Below are 21,310 nucleotides of genomic sequence, written 5' to 3'. Positions count from 1 at the left end.
GAGAGAGAGAGAGAGAGAGAGAGAGAAAGAAACATTCCAAGCAGGCTCCATGCTGTTAGCACAGAGCCCGATGCACGGGGCTCGATCCTCTAAACCATGAGATCATGACCTGAGCCAAGATCAAGAGTCGATATTTAACTGACTGAGCCACCTTGGCGGCTCTTGAAGCATTTTTTTGAATACTTCATATTTTGTCACACAGAATAGTAAAAAGATAAGTCCTCAAGACTCAAGATTTAACAAAATAAAGAAGTCTTGTTGTTTCATAGAAGACATTTTTAAGTTAAATTGGAATGTTTACTATAAATGGGTAGCAGTGGAGAAAAGTAACTACTAGTATAGTTTGGTCCCACTCACTGCCTTGATTTGTGCTAAGACACCAGCAGCTGCACCTGCTGCAAATGTCAACACAGAGAAAAAGACAAAGAATTAGCATTATTTTTTAAAATAGCATTGACTTTCTAGACCCTCTGGAAGGATCTCTGGGACACCCAGGATCCACGGATCATACTTTCATAATCACAATACCACACTGAACTATATAACCTCCTGTTACATTTTTACAGCACAGACTTAGCACAAATGGGTGTCCAATAAAAACAAATTTATTGATTACAGACAGTGGCATCCTTACAATATTACTGTGTGCCTTGGTTACATGAGTTATTCTTAATGGGGAGTAAAAAGATGCAGGAAAGTTAATTATCAGAGAGCTGTGTGATGAAGAGCTATGGATGTTTTTTAAATAAAATTGAGTATTCAAAGAAGAAATGAGAATAACAATAACGAGTTAATCCAGAATGAAGAGATCTGGGTAGCCAATCTTCCACAAATGATAGGAATAAAAGAAAAAATTGGGGGGAGAGGGAATGGAAAGTGTGATCCATGTAACAGCCCAGAGATGATCTCACAGTTAGTGAGATCAAGCCCTGTGTCAGGCCCTGTGCTGTTGGGCTCTGTATGGGATTCACTCTCTCTCTCCATCTCCTCCACTCACCCTCTCTCTTGCTCTCTCTCTCTCAAAATAAATACATAAACATTAAAAAAAATATATAAATGGACCCAGAACTCCAACAGGTTTTTTCTCTATGAAACCCATGGGTTAAAAAGGACAGATCTACAGAACAAAATAGGGATCAACCACAGAAAAATCATCACAAGGGGCTGGGGAAATAAACAGAGGAATGACATATATAACTGCTTGAGTACTTTAAGTCCATAGTTAATTATGTTACAAATTATTTCCTCTATGCTTCTACTGGACAGATAAAATTATTCCCTGAAATGCTCACACACTGAATTAGATCTTATGAGCACATAAGATCATGGCATAACACATGAAAAATGAAGAAAGGCGGTAAGCTCAAGATGCAAGTCTTCAAAGGGAAATGGCATTTCATTTTGATCACCAGGTGATGAAACACAGCCAACTCAAGAAGGCAATAGCACACGGCCAGCTGAAGGATAACCCCCAACTCTCAGAGGACATCACACTGTGGTTACTCTGATTAAACTGAGCTAGCGCCCTCAATAAACAACAGTCGTCTCCCCCCCCCCACCCACTCCCCACACCAAAATGGCCTACCTTACTAACATGAAGACGGCTGTTTGAACCACGAACTGGAGGCAAATTATCTTCCACCACTGGAAATGTTTCAGTTTCATGAAAGTATATTTGATTTTCTTCATTTTTAATTTCTGATACCCAACTCTGAGAAGAGGGAGAAGAAAGATGAACATACAGTTTGAAGTAATTAACCAGGTGTTAGAAAGGACTATACATCATCATAGTTTCTTAAGTGTTCATTTTTGGGGGGACTATTTGGTCATGCCATTCTATCTGTAATGTTCTTCTGCTATTTTATTTTTTTTAATGTTTATTTATTTTAAGGACAGAGAGCATGAATAGGGGAGGGCAGAGGGAGATAGAGAATACCAAGCATGCTCTGCGCCATCAGCAGAAAGCCCTATGTGGGGCTTGAACTCACCAACTGTGAGATCATGCCATGAGCCAAAATCAAGAGTTGGACCCTTAACCAACTGAGCCACTCGGGCGCCCCAATCTATTCTTCCTTTAAATTGTGGTAAAATACACAAAACAAAATGTATCACCTTAACCATTTTTAAGTGTACAGTTCAGGATTGTTACACACATTCACATGGTGCTGCCCTTCCTACTTTCATTATCTTGCAAGCTTACTCTCATCCCTTCAAACAAGCTTTTCCTGAACTTCCTGGTTGGACTCGAAATGCTCCTCCTCCATGTATTAGCACAGAGATTTAAAATCATCCATGTATTGTTCATCTCTCTCACATTCTGTAAATTCCTTTGGAGGCAGAACCTATGTCTTCGTCTCATCTTCGTTATGTATGAACCTAGCACAGTGCCTGGCACATAACAGGTTCGTAATAATGTCTATTAAACTGAATTGTTACAGGTTCTAGGCAGAAATTGAGAGGTTTCTTTGTTATCTGTGAAATTCTATTATTATTATTCAGCAGCTATATAGTGAGGGTCTAATATATGTCAAACCATATTAAATTAGACTTGGTTGATATAGTGATAAACTATATTATCTGCATCAGGAGGCAGGGAGACAAAAAGGAGGCAGACAGGTGAAACAGAAGAAGAAACAGAAAAACAGTAAGGGAAGAAAGGTGAAAAGGAAGAGGAGGAATTACAAAAGAAGAAAGAAAGAGAGAAGGGGGGCAGGGGGCAGCAGCACAGAGAGGGAGAAGTGGCAGCGAAAAGCATGAAAGAAAGGGAGATGAGGAGACAAAATCAAGAAGTGACTGAGAAAGAACACACGGTTGGGAAAAAGCAGATTCTGCAACTAAAACTAAGCTGTTTTTCCCTGGAAAATAAAGCCAAAGAACTCTGGACATAAACTACTATTTTAACTCGTAGATTAATTACCAGATTTTCAATTTCAAGTCAATAAAATGGCAAAATGAGAAAGTTTTTAAAAATGTAGTTTCCTGGGTTAGAGAATACATATTCCTCAAAATTGTCTTCAAATATATTATCCAACCCAGTAAAATATGCTGAATAAATAAAGTAAAACAACAAAGAACTATTTCTCCAGAATCCATTTTAGGAAGTTATCTCTTCAGCAAAAGGAAACCACAAAGAACTCTGAGGAAACACAGCAAATATGTATCTGGTGGAGAGGAAGTTTTCCTAAATATAAATGCAAGAAAAGATAATAAAGGATAAAACCAAGAAGAGTGATTACATAAAATATTTTTAATGAATAAACATGAAGAACACCACACACAAGATTTAAAAGACTAATGACAAATTGAAGGAAAATTTAGACTATATACGACAGATCTCTTACAAATTAGTAAGAAACACAGCAATAGAAAAATCAATAAAGGGATATCTCCTCCTGGCCCTGATGGAGTATCAGGGACTGGATTCACCCTCTTGCTTAACTCTAGAAAACCAGATAAAATATATGAAACAATGATTTTCAGACACTGGACAATAGGTAGCACAGGACAATGATCCCTGAAAGAAAGGAAACAAATGAGGTAAGTCCTGCATCTGTCCCAATTTACTGCCTATAATTTCCAGGCTACAACATAGGGAAGGGCAACCCAAACAGCCCTGTGGTCTCATTGAATTCAGAGGAACAGAGTGCAGGCTTCAGGGAGGCAAAGACTGCAGAGATACAGGGTGCAAAATAGCCAAGAAGAGGGAGCCAGACAGAGTGACAACACTAAAGATGACCTGAATAGCACTGTATATCTGTTCAAGAAATTTAATTCATAGTCAAAATCTTGCTTATAAAGAAAACTTGAGACCTAGATGGTATCAATGGTGAATTCTGGAAAATGTTTAAGGAAGAAATAACAGCAATTACACACAATCTTTCCTAGAAAATTCAAGAAGAGAGAACATGTCCCAACTCATTCTAAAAAGCCACCATTACCATGTTACCAATACCAGACAACAACATTACAAGAAAACTACAGACTAGGAACTCTCATGACTGCAGACACAAATATACTTCAAAAGATTTTAGCAAATTAAATCCAGCAATATATAAAAAAGACACATCATGACCAAGTAGAATTTATCCCTGAGTGCTAGACTGGTATAACATTTGAAAAGAGTGCACATAATATACCTTATTAACAGGCTACAAAGAAAATCTTATTTTCCTCTCAATGCAGGAAAAGAATTTATAAACTTCTATAACTATTCATGATAAAAATTCTCATCAAATAAGGAATAGAAGGGACCCTCCTCAGCATTATAAAGGGTCACATCATAAAATCTAAAGGCAACATTATACTTAATGGTGAAGAAAAAGCTGAATGATAATCTCCCTAATATTGTGAGCAAGACAAGGATATTTGCTCTTACCATTTCTATTCAACACTGTACTAGAGAGCCAAGCCTGTGCAATAATGAAAGTAAAAGAAATAAAAGGCAGCCATTCTGGAAAAGCCAAAGGAGACCTTTTATTATTTGTGGATAACATGATCCTAAATATAAAAAATTCCAATGAATCTAAAAAAAAGTTACTAGAACTAATTTGTAAATTTAACAGTCAATATAGGAAGACCATAAACTATAAACTTGCAATGGACAAATAAAAATGAAATTAAAATTCCACTGATATGAGGTATCTACATTAGTCAAACTTATGAAACAGAAAGTAGAATGGTGTTTGCCAGGGGCTGAAGGCACGGGGAATTGGAGAACTGTTGTTTAATGGGTACAGAGCTTCAGTTTTAGAAAATAAAGTTCTGAAGATTGATTATACAAGATGAATATAACACTACTGAACTGTATACTCAAAAATCTCTGAATATAATGGGCACCTGGAATGGCTTAGTCAGTTAAGCGTGTGATTCTTGGTTTCAGCTCAGGTCATGATCCCACAGTTTGTGAGATTGAGCCCCCGTGTCGGGCTCTGCGCTGACAGCATGGAGCCTGCTTGGGATTCTCTGTCTCCCTCTCTCCCTGCCCCTGCCCACTCATGCTCACACTCTCTCTCTCTCAAAATAAATAAACTTTAAAAAAATTAAAAAAATTAAAAAGATTTTTTTCATGTCTGAATATAACAATGTGAATATAACACTAATGTACACTTAAAAATGGCTAAGATGGTAAATTTTGTGTGATACGTATTTTATTACACCAAAAACAAATAAATACATAGTACATACATAAAATTTCATAACTAGAGTGACTTAGAATAAGCAAAAAAAAATTGAAATTAAAAAACATTAACTTTGGGGTGCCTGGGTGGCTCAATCAGTTAAGCATCCTTCTCTTATTTCAGCTCAAGGCATGATCCTACAGTTTGTGAGTTAAGCTCCTCATCAAGCTCTGCACTAACAAAGCAGAGCCTGCTTGGGATTCTTTCTCTCCCTGTCTCTCTGCCCCTCCCACACGCATGCTCGCTCGCTCTCTCTCTCTCTCTCTCTCTCTCAAAATAAATAAATGAAACTTAAAAAATTTTTAAAAATAAAAAACATTAACTTTTACAATAACATAAAGTATATTATATACTTAGGAATAAATTTAAAAAATATGCAAGAACTACACACTAAAAAAACCTACAAGATACTGGGACAAAACTTTAAAGAAGACTTAAATGAACAAAAAACATATGATGTTCATGGATCAGAGAATTTCAATATTGTTAAGATGTCAATTATTCCAAAATTGATCCATAAATTCATCACAATCCCAACCCAAAGACAAGCAAGTTATTTTGTAGTAACTGGCAAGCAAAGGACCTACAAGAGCTAAAACAACAATGAAAAAAGAGAACAAAGTTGGAGGACTTGTACTATCCAATTTTAGGCTTAATATAAGCCTTACCACAATCAAGAGAATGAGGTACTGGAGTAAAGACAGCCATTAGATTAATGAAAGAGAATAGAGAGAGTCCAGAAATAGACCCCTACATACACGGTCAATTCGTTTTTGACAATGCTACCAAGGTGTTCCATGGGGAAAGGATAATCTTTCATTAAATGGTGCTTGAAACCTTGAATACATATATTGTATGTGTGTATCCAAAAATGATAACTGATCCTAGAACTAAATTTAAAAGTTAAAGCTAGAAACTTTCTAGAAGAATCATATGAAGGAACTTGGGGATCTGGGATTATTAGACAAAGACTTCCTAAATAGGACACAAAGTACAGACTGTAAAAGAAAAATTGATTTTATCAAATTAAAAACCTTTGCTCTTCCAAAGACACTATTAAAAAAATGAAAAGGGAATCCACAGGATATAGAAAATACCTGCAAATGGTGTATCTAATGAAAGATACGTGTGTTACAACTCAATAAGAACACAAATAATTCAATTTTTTTTTAATGGGCAAAGGATTTCAAGACTTTTCACAAAAGAAGATCTATGTATGGCAAATAAGCACATGAAAAGACACTCAGGAAAGTCAGTCATTAAAATGGAAATGAAAACCACAATGAAACACCACGGCATACTTAATAAAATAGCTAAAATTAACAAAACTGGCATTACGAACTGCCAACCAGGATGCAGAGCAACAGGAACTTTTCTTTTGTTAACGATTATTTATTATCGAGAGACAGAGAGAGACAGCATGAGTGGGGGAGGAACAGAGAGAGAGAATCCGAAGCAGGCTCCAGGCTCTGAGCTGTTACCACAGAGCCTAATGCAGGGCTTCAACTCACGAACCATGAAATCATGACCTGAACTGAAGGCAGACGCTTAACGAACTGAGCCAGCCACCCAGGCACCCCAGCAACAGGAACTTTTATACACTGCTGGCAGGAATGCCACTTTGGAAAACATTTTGCTCAACCGGAAAGTGGATAAACGAACTGTGAGATACCCACACAATTCAATGCTGCTCAGCGATTAAAAGAAACCAACTGTGAACATGCAACAATGTAGACACATCTCAAAAGCATGATGCCAAATGACAGAAGACACAAAAGACCACACATACTGTATGGCTACATTTATAGGAAAGTCTAGAAAAGACAAATCCGTATGACAGAAAGCAGATCAGCAGTTACCAGGGACCAGGGTGTGGAGTCAGCACTGACTACACAGGGACACAAGAAAACTTTTTAGGCTAATAGAAATGTTTTATAGCATATACATGTGTCAAAACTCAGTGAAATGTAGACCATTGCTATTTTTTATTGAATGTAAATTATACCTCAATAAAGCTAAATCACTAAAGATATAGCTATTAACAAAAGAAGAAATTCAACTGATAAAAAAAATTTAATGTTGCTAGTAATCAAATACATCCTTACCATGTTTTCAATTATTTAATTGATTAAAAAATGATTGCAGTATCCAGTGAAGAATACCTTAATTTTTTTAATGTTTATTTATTTTTGAGAGAGAGATAGGGACAGAGCGTGTGCACAAGAGAGTAAGCAGGGGAGGGGCAGAAAGAGAAGGAGACACAGAATCCAAAGCAGGCTCCAGCCTCTGAGCTGTCAGCGCAGAGCCCAAAGCAGGGCTCGGGCTCACGGAACACGAGATCATGACCTGAGCTAAAGTCAGACACTTAACCGACTGAGCCACCCAAGGGCCCCCGTGAAGAATGCCTTAAACGGGCATTCTTATATACTGTTGGCAAAAAGGCACAACTTTTCTGAGAATATGCAAATGTGTCTCAACAGTCTTAGAATTATTCAAATCCTTTGATCAAGCAGCTTGAATACTAATAATTTATCCTGAGGAAATAACCAGGATGGTACAAAAGAAATTATAAATCAACATGTTTGTAGAGCTCTATTTACAGAAGCTGAGTGAATTATTTTCTTGATAGAATTTTGTTCAGTCATTTAAAATACACACGTGGGGCACCTGGATGGCTCAGTCAGTTAAGTGTCGGACTTCGGCTCAGGGCATGATCTCCTGCTTCGAGAGTTCGAGCCCCGCGTCGGGCTTTGTGCTGACAGTTCAGAGCCTGGAGCCTGCTTCAGGTTCTGTGTTTCCCTCTCTCTCTGCCCGTCCCCACTTGTGCTCTGTTTTTCCCTCTCTCTCAAAAATAAACACCAAAAAATATATAAAATAAAACAAAATACACACGTGGATGTACAGACACAAACATACACATTCACAATATTCTCCTGCGTATGAGAAGCAACCAACACTACGTGATTGCCACTAAAAGCCATTCACTGACAAAAAAGGAAAGAAGTCTACGATTTTGGAAAAGTGAAGTGGACATATATTTAATGTGACAATGTCACAAAACCCACAAAAACCGGGGTCACTCTATACCTTTATATCACCGTCAATTTTTTCCCATTCTTCTGCTGTAAAGCTGGATGCTGTTGCTGCAGGCTTATCTTTCCTCAAAGCTCTACTTTCAGGAGCCAAGCCTTTAAGGCGCTTTTCACAAAATTCCGTAAGTTCAGGATAATATCCTTCCTCACCAGACCTTTAAAAAAAATTCAGACTTTGGAGTTACCACTTTATTTAGAGATCATGTAGTCTGGTGGTTTACAGGCTGGGCTCTGTGGAGCAGAGGGGTTCTGTGGAGATCTCCAGGGCAGCCCCTGCACAGGGATGAGGGCCGGAGTGTGGGCTCCCCACTCCCCTTCCTCAACCAGCACAACCTCCATTTTTACGTTACTCTATGGAGTGAAGCTGCGAAGGAAAAAATGGAGCCCCAAAGACACCAGTTTCCATCACACACTTTGAAAGTTGAGTAACATTTTCTCTCCTCTGTAACGTGTTCACTTTGTTACATAAGATAATTTTAACTTACAAATGGAAATTCAATATTAGAGATAGGCACACAGTGAGACTGGATTTCCCTTCCAAGGAGGAGTTTGTAGCTCAATTTTTTCCCCCAAAGGGATAGGAAGAAAATGGCGAAGGAAGGGTTCAGAACAACACATCTCTAACCAACCATTCCAGGAACAGAATTCACTCCTAGAGAGTTAAATGGAAAACTCTGTTCATGGCTGTTTAAAGAAAATCAATCCTTTCCATTTCTCTTGTAAGCCTGTTTACTTTTAAATTTTTAGAAAAATTGAGAAAAAAAAAATCCCACTTTCAAATTAAAATTTTTAAAATAAGTTCCAAACCGGGGCGCCTGGGTGGCTCAGTCGGTTGAGCCTCCGACTTCAGCTCAGGTCACGATCTCACGGTCTGAGTTCGAGCCCCGCGTCGGGCTCTGGGCTGATGGCTCAGAGCCTGGATCCTGCTTCCGATTCTGTGTCTCCCTCTCTCTCTGCCCCTCCCCCGTTCATGCTCTGTCTCTCTCTGTCTCAAAAATAAATAAACGTTAAAAAAAAAATTATTGGGGCGCCTGGATGGCGCAGTCGGTTAAGCGTCCGACTTCAGCCAGGTCACGATCTCGCGGTCCGTGAGTTCGAGCCCCGCGTCAGGCTCTGGTCTGATGGCTTGGAGCCTGTTTCCGATTCTGTGTCTCCCTCTCTCTCTGCCCCTCCCCCGTTCATGCTCTGTCTCTCTCTGTCCCAAAAATAAATAAACGTTGAAAAAAAAATTAAAAAAAAATTATTAAATAAGTTCCAAACCAATGCAATTTAATTAAGCCATTCACAGAATTTCTTAGAACCAACATAACGTGGCTTTTAAACTCTTCCATCATGCAAACTTCTCATTTGCTTTATCAGTCCTTGACCAAACATAAATGAAAAGGTGCATACACTGCTGAGAAAAAAAGGAAAAATATGATATCTTTCATCGTTCCATTTCAGAAATGATGAGGTTATGACATCTACTCTGCCTGGGCATAAGCAGGGATGCTTAGGGAGGACAGGAGGCTGAAGGTGTTAACAGAGAAAAAAAGGACAGGACACAGTGATGAGGAAGGGGGTCACAAGGGAAAAAATATAGAACTGCCACCAAGCAAAAGCAATACTACTGATGTGCTCAAAAGGAGTAATTCCTGTTCCACAAGTGCTTCTGCAATATTAGGAAGGAAAGGAAAACCCCCCATGACATCCAAAATAGGTGGCACAGATTGGTATGCCACAGGGCAGTGTTTCTTGGAATGGGCTCCCTTGACCACCTGCATGTCAATCAGCCAGGCACTTGTTTAAAAACATATGTTCCTGGGCCCCACTCCAGATTTCCTGAGGCAGGATCTCTGGGAATGGGACCCTCAAATTTGCATTTTTAACAACCATATCTGATGTATATTAAAGTCTAATAATCACCACCACGGGGTCCTCCCCCTAAGAAGATCCAGATCCCCTGCCTTCTGGTCCTACTTCCTGATCTTCCCGTCATCCTCTCCTTGTGACCAGCTCACAGTAAGTTGGCATCTTTGTTGGCAGATAGTATGGAGGGGGGGAGAGTACCAAAGAACTTTATCAACCGGTAGGCTGGTGAGCTAACCTTATCTCCTAATGGCTACTCCTACAGCTACTTTACCTTCTCCTAGAAAACGTGGAGGAAGCAAGAAAAATATCCTCTTGAATACTAATGAGCCTAACTGGCATGCTGGAAGTAGACCTAGCCAGAACCCTCCAAACTAACCACTGGATCAAAACAATGATTTTGGAACCTAACTTGGGGGAAAAACAAAACAAAACAAAAAAACCAACATCAATGTTTGAAAAATTTCTGCAATATTTCTGAGAGTTTCAACTTTCAGAAGGCACAATATAATTGGCACACTGAAACATAAAATGATTTTTGAATGCTTACCTGAGCACACAAAGAATTTTTTCCAAGTGTTTAACATCTGAACATTTTTCAATATACTTGAAATCCAAATGTTCAACGGGAATTTTAAATGTTTTTGTTGTTCCAAAACCCCACAATGATGGATAATCTTTGGTAGTCATGGCTGAAATGTAGCACAGAAAAAAGTTATGAAGTATATACATAGTAAGACTTAATTTGGATAGTAGTAACCATCTAGGCATTTCTGTAACATTTATTTTTCAAGTCTATGGAAAAGGAGCTGTGTTTTTTCTAAGAAGGAAGGCTGCTCATTTTAAACTCTCTCTCCCTGATAACAACAGTTAAGTCATTCCCTGCCTTTACATTCCCTGCTGCCGTCACATCAACGAACAGCTCCCAGATCTGTGTTCTAATGGCACTGTGCCCATACCTTTCTCATGGCATGTATTTTAATTATGTATTTTTGTCTTCCCTTCTAGACAGTGAGATCTTACTTTATTCATCATCATATATTCAGGACTAACATAAGTAGTGCCTTAGACCTTTAAGAAACACTTGCTGAGGGGCACCTGGGTGGCTCAGTTGGTTAAGTGTCCAACTTCAGCTCAGGTCATGATCTCATGGTTCATGAGTTCGAACCCCGCATCAGGCTCTGTGCTGACAGCTCGGAGCCTGGAGCCTGCTTTGGATTCTGCGTCTCCCTCTCTGCCCCTCCCCTGCTCGTACTCTCTATCTCTCTCAAAAAAAATAAACATAAAAAAAAAAAAAAAAAAAGAAATGCTGAGCTGAAATGGGAATGGGGGCCTTGGACAGTTTCACTTTAAGGATACTGCTGCTAATTATGATGATAATAATAACAGCAAAAAATACACAGTTCTAAATGAGTGCTGGGCACCACCCTAAGAACTTTACATACATTACCTCATTTAATCTTTCAACTACTGTAACAGGTAGGTTTTATTTTAAGTAAAGTGCTGTAATAACAGTTAACACTTAGGGATCTAAGTTACTGTATGGCATGGATTATCTCACATAATCTTCAAAACCACTCTCGAGAGGGGAATTAATAATTACTATTTTACAGATAAGGAAGTTGGTATTTTAAGTAACCTGCTCGAAGTCATGTAACTACTAAATAGTGAACTGGGGATTTGAATCTCAGTTGGCAACTGCAGAGCCTACATACTTAGCATCACACCCAGGCTTTTCATCTGCAGGTGGCAACCCCTGGAATCAATTTAGTGAGTTGCGATTAGCACTGTCTTACAATGAGACAGAACAGAACAGCAACAAAAATATCTGACTACTTCACATACCATTAAAGTAAATACTTGTTTTGTAAAAACTTTTATTTCATGTCTATACAAATGACAAATGTGTGGAAATACATGCACATGTTGCAAATAAATTTATCATGAGTCATTGCCAAAAATGTTTAAAAACACTGCAGTAAAACATATTGGTTTATAAATTTTAAAACAATTAAGTAGCAATGGGTCTAATTCACCAGGAGTATTTCCTCCAGCATGCCTGCCCTCTGGGATTCTGGTCCTACATCAGACCTCTGCAGAAAGAGAGGTGTTTCTGGTCCTCCATGTTCCTGCTGGCCTTGACTTGGGCATAGAAAAGGGATTGCCAGTTCATCAACTCTTGGATGAAATCCAACTGAGAACTGAGAGTATGGTTTGCACACTATACTGGCAAGGCCCAGGATGATGAATATGTCCCATCACAAGGACAGCCTTAAGGGTAGAAGTTACTGGAGAGCAACATGAAGAACTTTTAAATGATTGCCGCTGCCCAGAAAAGAATGGGTTGCATTAGTAGAATTTTTCCAAAGAGTTGGAGGATCTTTCATGGGAGAAACTTAAAAACATCCAACAGGATTAAAATACATGATCTCAAATTGAATTTATCTTGCAACCCCTGAAATTTCACGATTTGAAGAAATCACAGTGAAAAGCATTTGAAATAGCAGAGCCATCTCTTACCTAAGCAAATGAATTTCATTCTGCACAGTTTTAACATTTCCCTGAAAATCCTTTTTGAAAACTACCATGTTTGTTTGGGCTGTTTTCCGGCACAATGCGCATCTTACTAAATGTTAATTCTCAAGTTCCAAAGAGGAAGTCATACAATATTCGCTCTCATTTGAACCTTTCCACATCTGTTTGGAATTTGATTAGGAAAAACCTCGGTCCTAGTTGGATTTAATCTCTTCATCATCATCCTGATCCACATCCATTTCCCATATTCCCTAATCAGCGGGCAGAAATAACCTCCAGTGCAAAGTGTGATGCGCAACAAGAAAACCGGTTTTCTTCCACCTGGGCACCTTCTTTCCAGAAACCACAGGGCCGAGCGCCCCCTGCAGGCGGAGACCGAAAGGAAATGGCTTCCTCAGCCATAGCAACGGTTTGTGTACAGCGCGGCCGCCGAGGGGCGGGGGAGGCTGGTCAGGGACAGGCCGGGAACCCTCAGCTCTACAGCCAACCCAAGGGTCAACGGGCCCTTGAGGACACTGAGATTGCTCCCCATTCCCCAGCTCTGGTCGCCGCCGGCGGACCCCAGCAACCCCCGTCCCAACATCGGCCACCGTCAGCTGCAGGAAACTAAAGCCCGTTTGTTCATCCCATAACTCCCTCCCTCAGTCGAGTCCGACCGTACATTTGCTTCTTAGGGTCCGCCTTTCACCCCAGCTCCCTGAGGGAACTGCGATGGGAAGATGTAATTTACGCCTGGCCGGCAGGTACTCACCTGGCTCTCAGACCCAGCGTTGTGGAAGGACGAGACCGCTACACAATTCACCGCAGGTGCCGATATTGGGGGAGTGTCGCCCCGCCTGGGTACCCAAAGGCCAGAGGCTGAGCGCCGGGGGCGGGACTAGAGCCTCTGCGAATGATTGGCTGGCCCTCGATCTGCCGCACTGATTGGCCTCCGCGCCCAGCTTTGCCGGCACAGATCATTAGGGAGAAGTTAAGAGTCCAAGTTAGAGGGTTCCCTTTCTGTTTTGCATTCGTTTTTGATGGCGTTAAAACGCCGTTACAGTTCTGTAAATTGATAACCATTCCATTTCAATTTTAGAAATATAATTAAATGTTCAGGATATCTACAAGGCAATCCAGATTTAGCCCTTCCCCTTTAGACAAAAGAGTAAATGAAAGATTCTGCCTTCCTTTGCAGGTGTTCAACATTTTCTGAGCGCTGGTTGAGTCAGACACTGTACTGGGCACCGGGATACAAAAGCAAATAAGGCACAATACAATCCAAATGAATAAAACAATAGATATCATTTGTGGGGAAATATATTTCACTTTATAATTTCAGATTAGTGCCTGGCACATAACAGGAATTCATTAATGCAATTCGCCCTCCTCTCTGCACTTAAATTCAATCTACAGTCCTTTAGCAGCACCAATAGTGGTAAAAACTCTGCTAAAAACATGATTAACAATACATTTATTATTATTTCCATTGCCAGTGCTACAGAATGTTAAATTTGATATTTATAGACATTCAAACTTTAGCATAATCCTTAGTAAGCTTTATTAAATTGTCATGGGGAACGTCATCACATGCCCCAATCCATGCATAATCATTTCACACCTCATTCCAGCCAACAAACTTCACTCAAAACTATGTCCTAGGTTTAAAACACTGGCTATTCTAACTTCCAGCATGGGAGAAATCCTTTAAATATTCGGTGAAATGGTTGTAATTCCACATGCCCTGTAATTTTCTTTTCACTGTTTTCTTCTGGTTATAATTATGTATATACATTTATGCTGAATAAACAAGTAGGATAAAAAGTAAAATGACTGGAATAGACTATGTAGGCAAAAGAAAATTATCACTATCATCTTCATAGAGTTAAGACTTGCATCCAAGAAACAAGGATGGATATATACTTTAATTTTTCTTTGAATGTATATATATTCAAATATATTTTTGAAGAAAAACTAATAACCTTGTAGAAATTAAAATTATACCAGAAATGAAAATCCCAATAAATGGATTAGAAACTAAAATTGAGGAGTGCCTGGCTGGCTGTTAGTGGAGCATGTGACTCTTGATTTTGGGGTCATGAATTGAGGCCCCATGTTGTGTGTAGAGCTTACTTTAAAAAAAAAAAAAAGAAAGAAAAATTGAAGGCATCTTTTAAAGAGCAAAGAAACAAAGGAAAAGGAAAGATGAGGAAGTCAGGTCAATGAAGTCTAATATTAGATTTTTAAAAAAAGACCTAGAGAGAAGAAAATATCGAGGGCAGGAAGTTACTAAACAATTCAAGAAAATTTCCCAGAATTGAAGAGCTTTACTTTCCAGGTTGAAAGTACACACCCAAGTGACCAGAACAGTGGAAAAGAGCCCCATACCAAGGCACATATTATAAAATTTCGATACACTGGCAAGGAAAACTCTAATTTTCCAGAAAGAAAAGTCATCACACACAAAGAATTAGATAGAAGAATGGTTTTGGATTTCTCAACGATATTGGAAACTAGTGGACTATAAAACAATCCTTCAAAATTCTGATGCTGGTGAAGAACACCAGAAAAGATCATTTCAACGCAGGGGGAAAAGCATGGGAAAGGACAGATAAGAAAGAAATAAGTCCTGTTACCTGCTTAAGGAACTGCAGAGATCTCCTTAGAACCAAAAGATTAAGTGGTTTAAGTGGGCTGAACTTGTGACAGAGATAGAAAAGGAGTCATATTATCAAGAACCAAATATACCATTCCCAATAGTTTTTACTTTATCAAAATGGAGAGCTACTGAGGATTTTCAGCAGGACAGCGCCATGAAATCTGTATTTCAGAAAGAGCAATCTCAAGAGTATGGAGACAGCAAGGCCCATAGCTGGAAGACTAATCCTAAAACTAACAAAATCGTCTTTGTGGAAAACAGTAATACTTAGACAGTAATGGTGGTAATAGTTAACATTTGTTAGGGTAAAAGCTTTTATGGATTTTCTTTTGCAACTAACCTCTGAGGTAGGTGCTATTATTTCATGCCTATACTACAAATGAGGAAAGCGAATCCTGGTGAAGTCACACGGCCAGTCAATAAAGGACACAGTGGATATCTGAACCCAAAGCCTTTTACCAAGTCCATACTGTTTACTAAGCTCTTAAGTACTAACCAGTAAGTCTCATTAACCTCAACTTCAAAATGTTATGTTACAACCAAGTACTTCTTACTTCCCTCCACAGCTACCACCCTGGCTCAGCCATCATTATTATCCTTAACTATTTACATGTGGCCCTTAACTAGCTTACCCATCCATCACCCATTCCTACATTGTCCATTCTTACAGAACAGCTCAAGTAAGTCTTAATCCGTTATCACTCTCCTGCTTACTCCCATCACGAGACTGTAAGTGAGCAGGCCTCCCTGCCTACCTCAAAGTGTGTATCACAAGGGCTTCATTCTGAAGTGTGAACAAGGCAAGCTTACTTTCAACCCCTGAGCCATTATACTGGCTATTTCCTCAATTTCAGGGATACTCCTTCCTCTTGTCTTGCTATGTCAGGTTCCTTCTCATCCTCCAGCCCTCTGCTCAAAGAGCCAGTCCCCCTTGACCAATTTTCTACACAGAATTGTTCTAGGAGGGGTGGAAGTGTCCATGGATTTGTATATGTGAAGAGGCAACTCATTTTTACATCTTCTCAGTTTACACTTTCATACCTTATGTATTTTATTAAGAGTGGCCATTTCTGATTTCATCTACTATTTTTAAATTTTTCATAACTTCAATCTCTGAAGGTAACTTCAGAATCTCAAAGCACTGTACTGACCATCATAAATTCCTTCATTTTGACAATGAAGCTGAAGTTAAATGAACTGGCCAGTCACTGAGTAGCAAGGCTGGATTTGAACCTGTTTCCATGCATTTTTCATGAACATACATATCCATAGTCATTGGTAAGCAGTTTAAGTAGGCAACAAGTTATATGTCAACTTTAAGCTCAGATTTACTGATTTTTATATTTATACATCACTATTCAAAAGAATCTTTTAAAGCAATTATATATCTTTTGTCTTTTTTTTTTCCTTAAAAAGGCAAGAGGTAAAATTACTTCCATTTTTATAGATGAAAGGGACACAAAGAGGTGACTGATTGAAATGTTGGTCTTGGATTCCAGTGGTAATACTTTTTCCATTAAACCACTGTCTAATTAACAAGCTAACAATATTCAATTAAACTAACAATATGTAAAAGACCTAGGATGAAATAAAAAAGTTAACAGCAACATTATCCAAAGTGTTGGGAGTTTTTTAGGGGACTGTCGTATCATATTTATTGGGACTCTTTTATCTAAAAGAGACAAGGTCAAGGAACATAGCAGAATTACAAAATTATGAAAGCCATGGCTAAAGAAAACCTAGACCTAGGAAGCACTCTTTAAAAATTTCAGCATGGTAGTACTTTGTACAGCACATAATAAATTTACAGAACTTAATATTCAAAGACGGTGGTAGAAACACAGGGTTTTTTTTTTTTTAAATGGCATGATGAAGATTTTGAATTTCAGACACACATAGCTACTCTTTGAAATGATTATCAGAGGACATTCCATAGTGATGGAATCCTGGAACAGATGGAGTGTCTGAGTATCCATATCCCTAAGATCAAGGCAAAAGTTTTAAACATCCAACCACAGTTCAGTGTAAACTAGTCCCTTTTTTAATACCCTGAAAGCAGAATTTTTTACCTTAATGACTGCACCTCAGAAACTACACCTGCCTTAATAGTCTGCCTCATCCACTTTACTTAGGGTTGACTTTGCCTTACAGAAACAACCATTGAAGTTTCTTTTCCCTCACCCAAGATTTAAAAAATAGTTAAGCATTTTATCAGAAGGCCTATACCAAGTAACAAATGAAAAATATAACACAAAATAATGCATGCATTATATGTGTGACAGTAAGTACACTGGTATACTCAATACAAAATGATGCTGGAGGGTTTACAAATTTGATGTAAAACAGTAGTTTCTAAGGAACTTACTTAATCAGACCTTCACAGGGCCCTGGTAAACTTCATTCTCAACAAGGCCCCTACAAGATTCTAGGTCTTGATTAAAAGTGTGATTTAGGGAAGCACTTTTAACTTTCCCTATGTGTCAGATTACACATACAATACAAGTGAATTAGGGGTGCCCAGGTGGCTGAAACAGTTGAGTGTCCCACTTGGGCTCAGGTCATGATCTCACGGTTCTTGAGTTTGAGACCCACATCAGGCTTGCTGCTGTCAGTGCACAGATCCAAGAACCTGCTTCAGATATGCTGTCCCCCTCTCTCTGCCCCTCCCTTGCTCGTACTCTCTCAAAAATAAACATTAAAAAAAAAGGAAATTATAAATAATGTAATTGAACAAAGAATTTTTCTTTATAGACATTATTAATAGATGCCTAAATACAAGATGAATTTTAAAACGAAATCATGTGTATGTAGTTGTATTCATAAAGATAAATACACTCATCAAAAGCTATACAACATTAACAGCAAGTCCAAGTCCAAATAAAGATAATCTTCTGAATTCCATGTTTCATCGAGCATCAAAAACCACCACTGTATTAAACTGAGTTAAGGACAAAACACATATTTAAAAATTACATGAAAGATTAACACTTCCAAGTCACTTTCTATTTGCTAGTTATGTGATCTAAAATGCAAAAAACAGAGATTAAATAAATAAACTTAAAAAAAAAGGGGGGGTGCCTAACTGGTTAAGTTGGAACAGCATGTGATGCTTAATCTCAGGTTGTGAGTTCGAGGCCCACGTTGGGTGTAGAGATTAAATAAATGACTTTAATAAAATACACAAAAGAACGGAACTCACTATTTACTATAACAACTAGAAAAGAACTACAAAAAAAGATTTCAATTTTCATTAGTCCCCTTTCCATGATACAAAAGATCAATGCACCAAAAAACACTAAAGCAATGCTGGCAAGGTAACTTACTGGTTTAAAAAATATTGTATTTGTAGTTACCACATAACAATGTACTCTCAGTCTTATGGCCAATTTGTAAGCCTCGCTTTTTCCATAAGGTAGCATTCATATACAGTATTTGTATTTCTCTTTGTATAATTTAGTTTGTCCATGAACTCAAACTCAAAAATGAGTATAAGTAAAATAAGTTAAATATAGAAGCCTGAAAAATAGACTTATGAGATCCAAAATCTAGTATATATTTAGTATATGCATCTGAATTAATTATTATGAAAATAAAAAATGATTATGAAAATCCTAATCATGCTTTTTTTTTTTTTTTGGTAAGTAGACCAAAAATTATTACCATTTACCAGAAATTAGTCTTTGACTAGCAACCCAAGCATTATTCTTCACTTCCATCTACTTCATATTTAAGAAGTTAAAAGGATACATCTTTTAGTCCTTTTCTTGTACATTATTCTGTATCCACATTCTCTGCATCTGATTGGATCCCTGGATTTTATTTCATTTTCCGTGTGACATTCTAAAAAAGAAAGCATGTTTATTCAATGTCTAGAGGAAAAATATTACAGACAAGCAAATTATCTTAACTGTATTTTTCACCCAAAGCACTAAAATGTACTCAATCTCAAGAGTATGGTGCTGTGGCAATGTTAAAAAGAAAACTACAGGCCCCAAATGGCCTCACTTGGGTTGAGGCCCCAAATCAGTAAACCAAGACCTAACACCTAACCTCACTGCAGTTTCAGCCCTGCAGAAACGCAACCTTTGACCAGTCAATACGGGAATTTCCTTGTCAGTGCTAGGAAATTTACTGATTTTTCCATTCCTCTTAGAAGGGTGACCTTACCTTAAACACAGGATTCTTCGCTAATAATTTTCATTTTTCCACTCCTCTCTACCTTTACAAACCTTTCCTTTTCTGTAACCTTTTGGAGTTCTCATCTACTTGCTAGACAGGATGCTGCCAGATTCATGAATGGATTAATAAAGCCTATCACATCTTTAAAATGTACTCAGTTGAACTTTTGTTATTTAACAACCAACATATTAAGGAGGAAAGAAAAAAGAGTAGTGGGCGCTGCACTTTTTCTTGGTGAGTAAATGAGCTCTTAATGAGAGGTTTTTTTAGGGTTGCTGGTGTTCTGCTTTGTAACTTTAAAGACTCGTTTAAGACTAAGTATAATGTAATTATTTCAAAATTATTGAAGTAAAACACTCCCACTTTATGTATGTAAGTGCCCTTACCTCCGCAGATATATATCATTGGCTGCTGCTTTGGGGGTTGAACGTCCTTCTGAGTATCCATTGATAGTCTGAAATCAAATCACAGACTCAAATATTGAATATCTCAAAGGGGCTCCTTGCAAATCCAACCATACCTCATTTTTTCTCAGGGAAATCTAAAAAAAGTCCCAATTCCTAACCTGTACTTTTTCAAACTGTATAGGTAGAGCTAAAGGACGAAACAAAAACACAATGTATTGCGCGCTAACCCCCAAACCGGACACGATAACACTTTACACATGTTATTTCATTATAATCTTTACAACAATCCTAGGAGGTACTGCCCTTACTTTTCAGATGAAGAAACCCAGGCTTGTAAATTAATTTGCGCAGGATTATGCAGCTACTAAGAGGCAGGGGCACTGGAATCTGACTGCAAAGCTCGCGTTCCACTTAACACAAGTCCTGTTTTTCCAAACCTTAGCAGAAAGCAAAAAACTATATCCCTCAATAGGAAAACATGCGAACAGAAGTTAAGAAGAGTAACTCCCAAAAGCCAAACTAAACTGAACGAAACCAAAGTACTAACACCATTCACTCCTCAATCTCCAGCTTCTCCCGATTTCCATACCGGACCTTTTTAACCTTGAGGGTCTTTCCAGTTTCAACCCAAATACCCACCTCTTAATCCCAACCAGCCAATTCCCTACGCGGCGAAGCTTCGCACTCCGCGTTTTAACCAGATTACGGCTCGTCGCTGTGTCTCAACCAACTTCCGGCGCTGGCATATGATGCATGGAGTCTCCGCCCCTTCCGCCCCAGGCGTGGCCGAGAACCCGGATTGCATACAGGCGGCAAAGCTTGAACTTTTGTGTTAGTTTCTGCGGCTTTCTTGTTTCGCCCCAGTTTATTTCGTTTTTAAGGAAAGCAAAGCATTCCAATAGTTCCTCAAATCGGAGGAAGTCTGTTTCTCTAAGGAAGTCAGTAGAAAGTAACACTTTTCCAGGAGGGCTGAGGGTTAAAAGAAAATGCCAAGTGCCCCTGGAATCCTAGGTTAGCCGTTACTCAGAGGTACACAACGGCAACAACTCCCATCACTGATTTTCACGTAGAAAAGCACTTTTCAAATTACGTTTTTTCCAGTGGATTGATACCTGTGCTGGACCAGTGAAGCAGCTGCCCCCTATCTTTCGCATAATTTCATTTTTGCTTTCCGAAACTTTCATAGGCTTTTGTCATGACCCACTCCTTTTACTCATTTTAAAGCAAAGGTGGGTATGAGGGCAGCTACACCAACTAATTCTACCTAAAACTAAGGGATATTGGTAGCAGTAACTATTTACTGACCTTCCTTCCATCTCATGTATTCCTCCCTAGATGAAACAAACGATCTGCTCAGTGGAGATATGTTTTTTGAGAGATCAAAATATCATGGGATTAATATCAGTTTGATTCACAACATTTACATTCGTTTGC

General features: G+C 38.6%; 2 protein-coding genes and 1 long non-coding RNA gene across 7 annotated transcripts in view; 1 reads left to right on the top strand and 2 right to left on the bottom strand.

Annotated features, from left to right (window-relative positions):
• Nucleotides 1-17,199, bottom strand: part of SPAG1 (sperm associated antigen 1) — an 82,380-nt gene extending 65,181 nt beyond the window's left edge. For 3 of the 5 annotated variants that reach the window (XM_040494116.1, XM_040494115.1, XM_040494114.1), the window contains exons 1-4: nucleotides 13,404-17,199; nucleotides 10,668-10,809; nucleotides 8,265-8,424; nucleotides 1,586-1,711 (exon numbers count right to left, since the gene is read on the bottom strand). In XM_040494116.1, the coding sequence (XP_040350050.1) occupies nucleotides 1,586-1,711; nucleotides 8,265-8,424; nucleotides 10,668-10,807 (426 nt within the window). In that variant the 5' untranslated portion in view covers nucleotides 10,808-10,809; nucleotides 13,404-17,199. Of the gene's footprint in view, nucleotides 1-1,585; nucleotides 1,712-8,264; nucleotides 8,425-10,667; nucleotides 10,810-13,403 lie in introns of those variants that run through there. The other 2 variants (XM_040494118.1, XM_040494119.1) reach the window with 2 other exon arrangements.
• On the top strand, nucleotides 13,349-13,938 carry LOC121042775 (uncharacterized). Its single transcript, XR_005796434.1, has 2 exons — nucleotides 13,349-13,459; nucleotides 13,830-13,938. It is a non-coding gene; the product is annotated as an uncharacterized LOC121042775 (long non-coding RNA).
• An 812-nt stretch (nucleotides 17,200-18,011) lies between the features above and the next one.
• Nucleotides 18,012-20,639, bottom strand: POLR2K (RNA polymerase II, I and III subunit K). Its single transcript, XM_040494113.1, has 4 exons — nucleotides 20,516-20,639; nucleotides 19,856-19,923; nucleotides 19,038-19,130; nucleotides 18,012-18,218 (listed from the first exon to the last, which is right to left on the bottom strand). The coding sequence occupies exons 2-4, from the start codon at nucleotides 19,914-19,916 to the stop codon at nucleotides 18,196-18,198; spliced, it is 177 nt and encodes a 58-aa protein (XP_040350047.1). The 5' UTR covers nucleotides 19,917-19,923; nucleotides 20,516-20,639; the 3' UTR covers nucleotides 18,012-18,195.
• Nucleotides 20,640-21,310: the final 671 nt, after the last annotated feature.

The sequence above is a fragment of the Herpailurus yagouaroundi genome, unplaced genomic scaffold (genome assembly GCF_014898765.1).
Source record: "Herpailurus yagouaroundi ecotype Mexico unplaced genomic scaffold, PumYag 186, whole genome shotgun sequence".
Taxonomy (NCBI): Eukaryota; Metazoa; Chordata; class Mammalia; order Carnivora; family Felidae; genus Herpailurus; species Herpailurus yagouaroundi.
This window is presented reverse-complemented; position numbering and strand designations above follow the sequence as displayed.

Coding starts and splice junctions, on each gene's coding strand:
- POLR2K (XM_040494113.1), bottom strand. CDS start 19,916: ATGGATACTCAGAAGGACGTTCAACCCCCAAAGCAGCAGCCAATGATA. Junction 19,131..19,855: donor AATGATATATATCTGCGGAG/GTAAGGGCACTT, acceptor TTTCTTTTTTAG/AATGTCACACGGAAAATGAA. Junction 18,219..19,037: donor CAAGAAAAGGACTAAAAGAT/GTATCCTTTTAA, acceptor AGTTTAATACAG/TGGTGGTTTTTGATGCTCGA.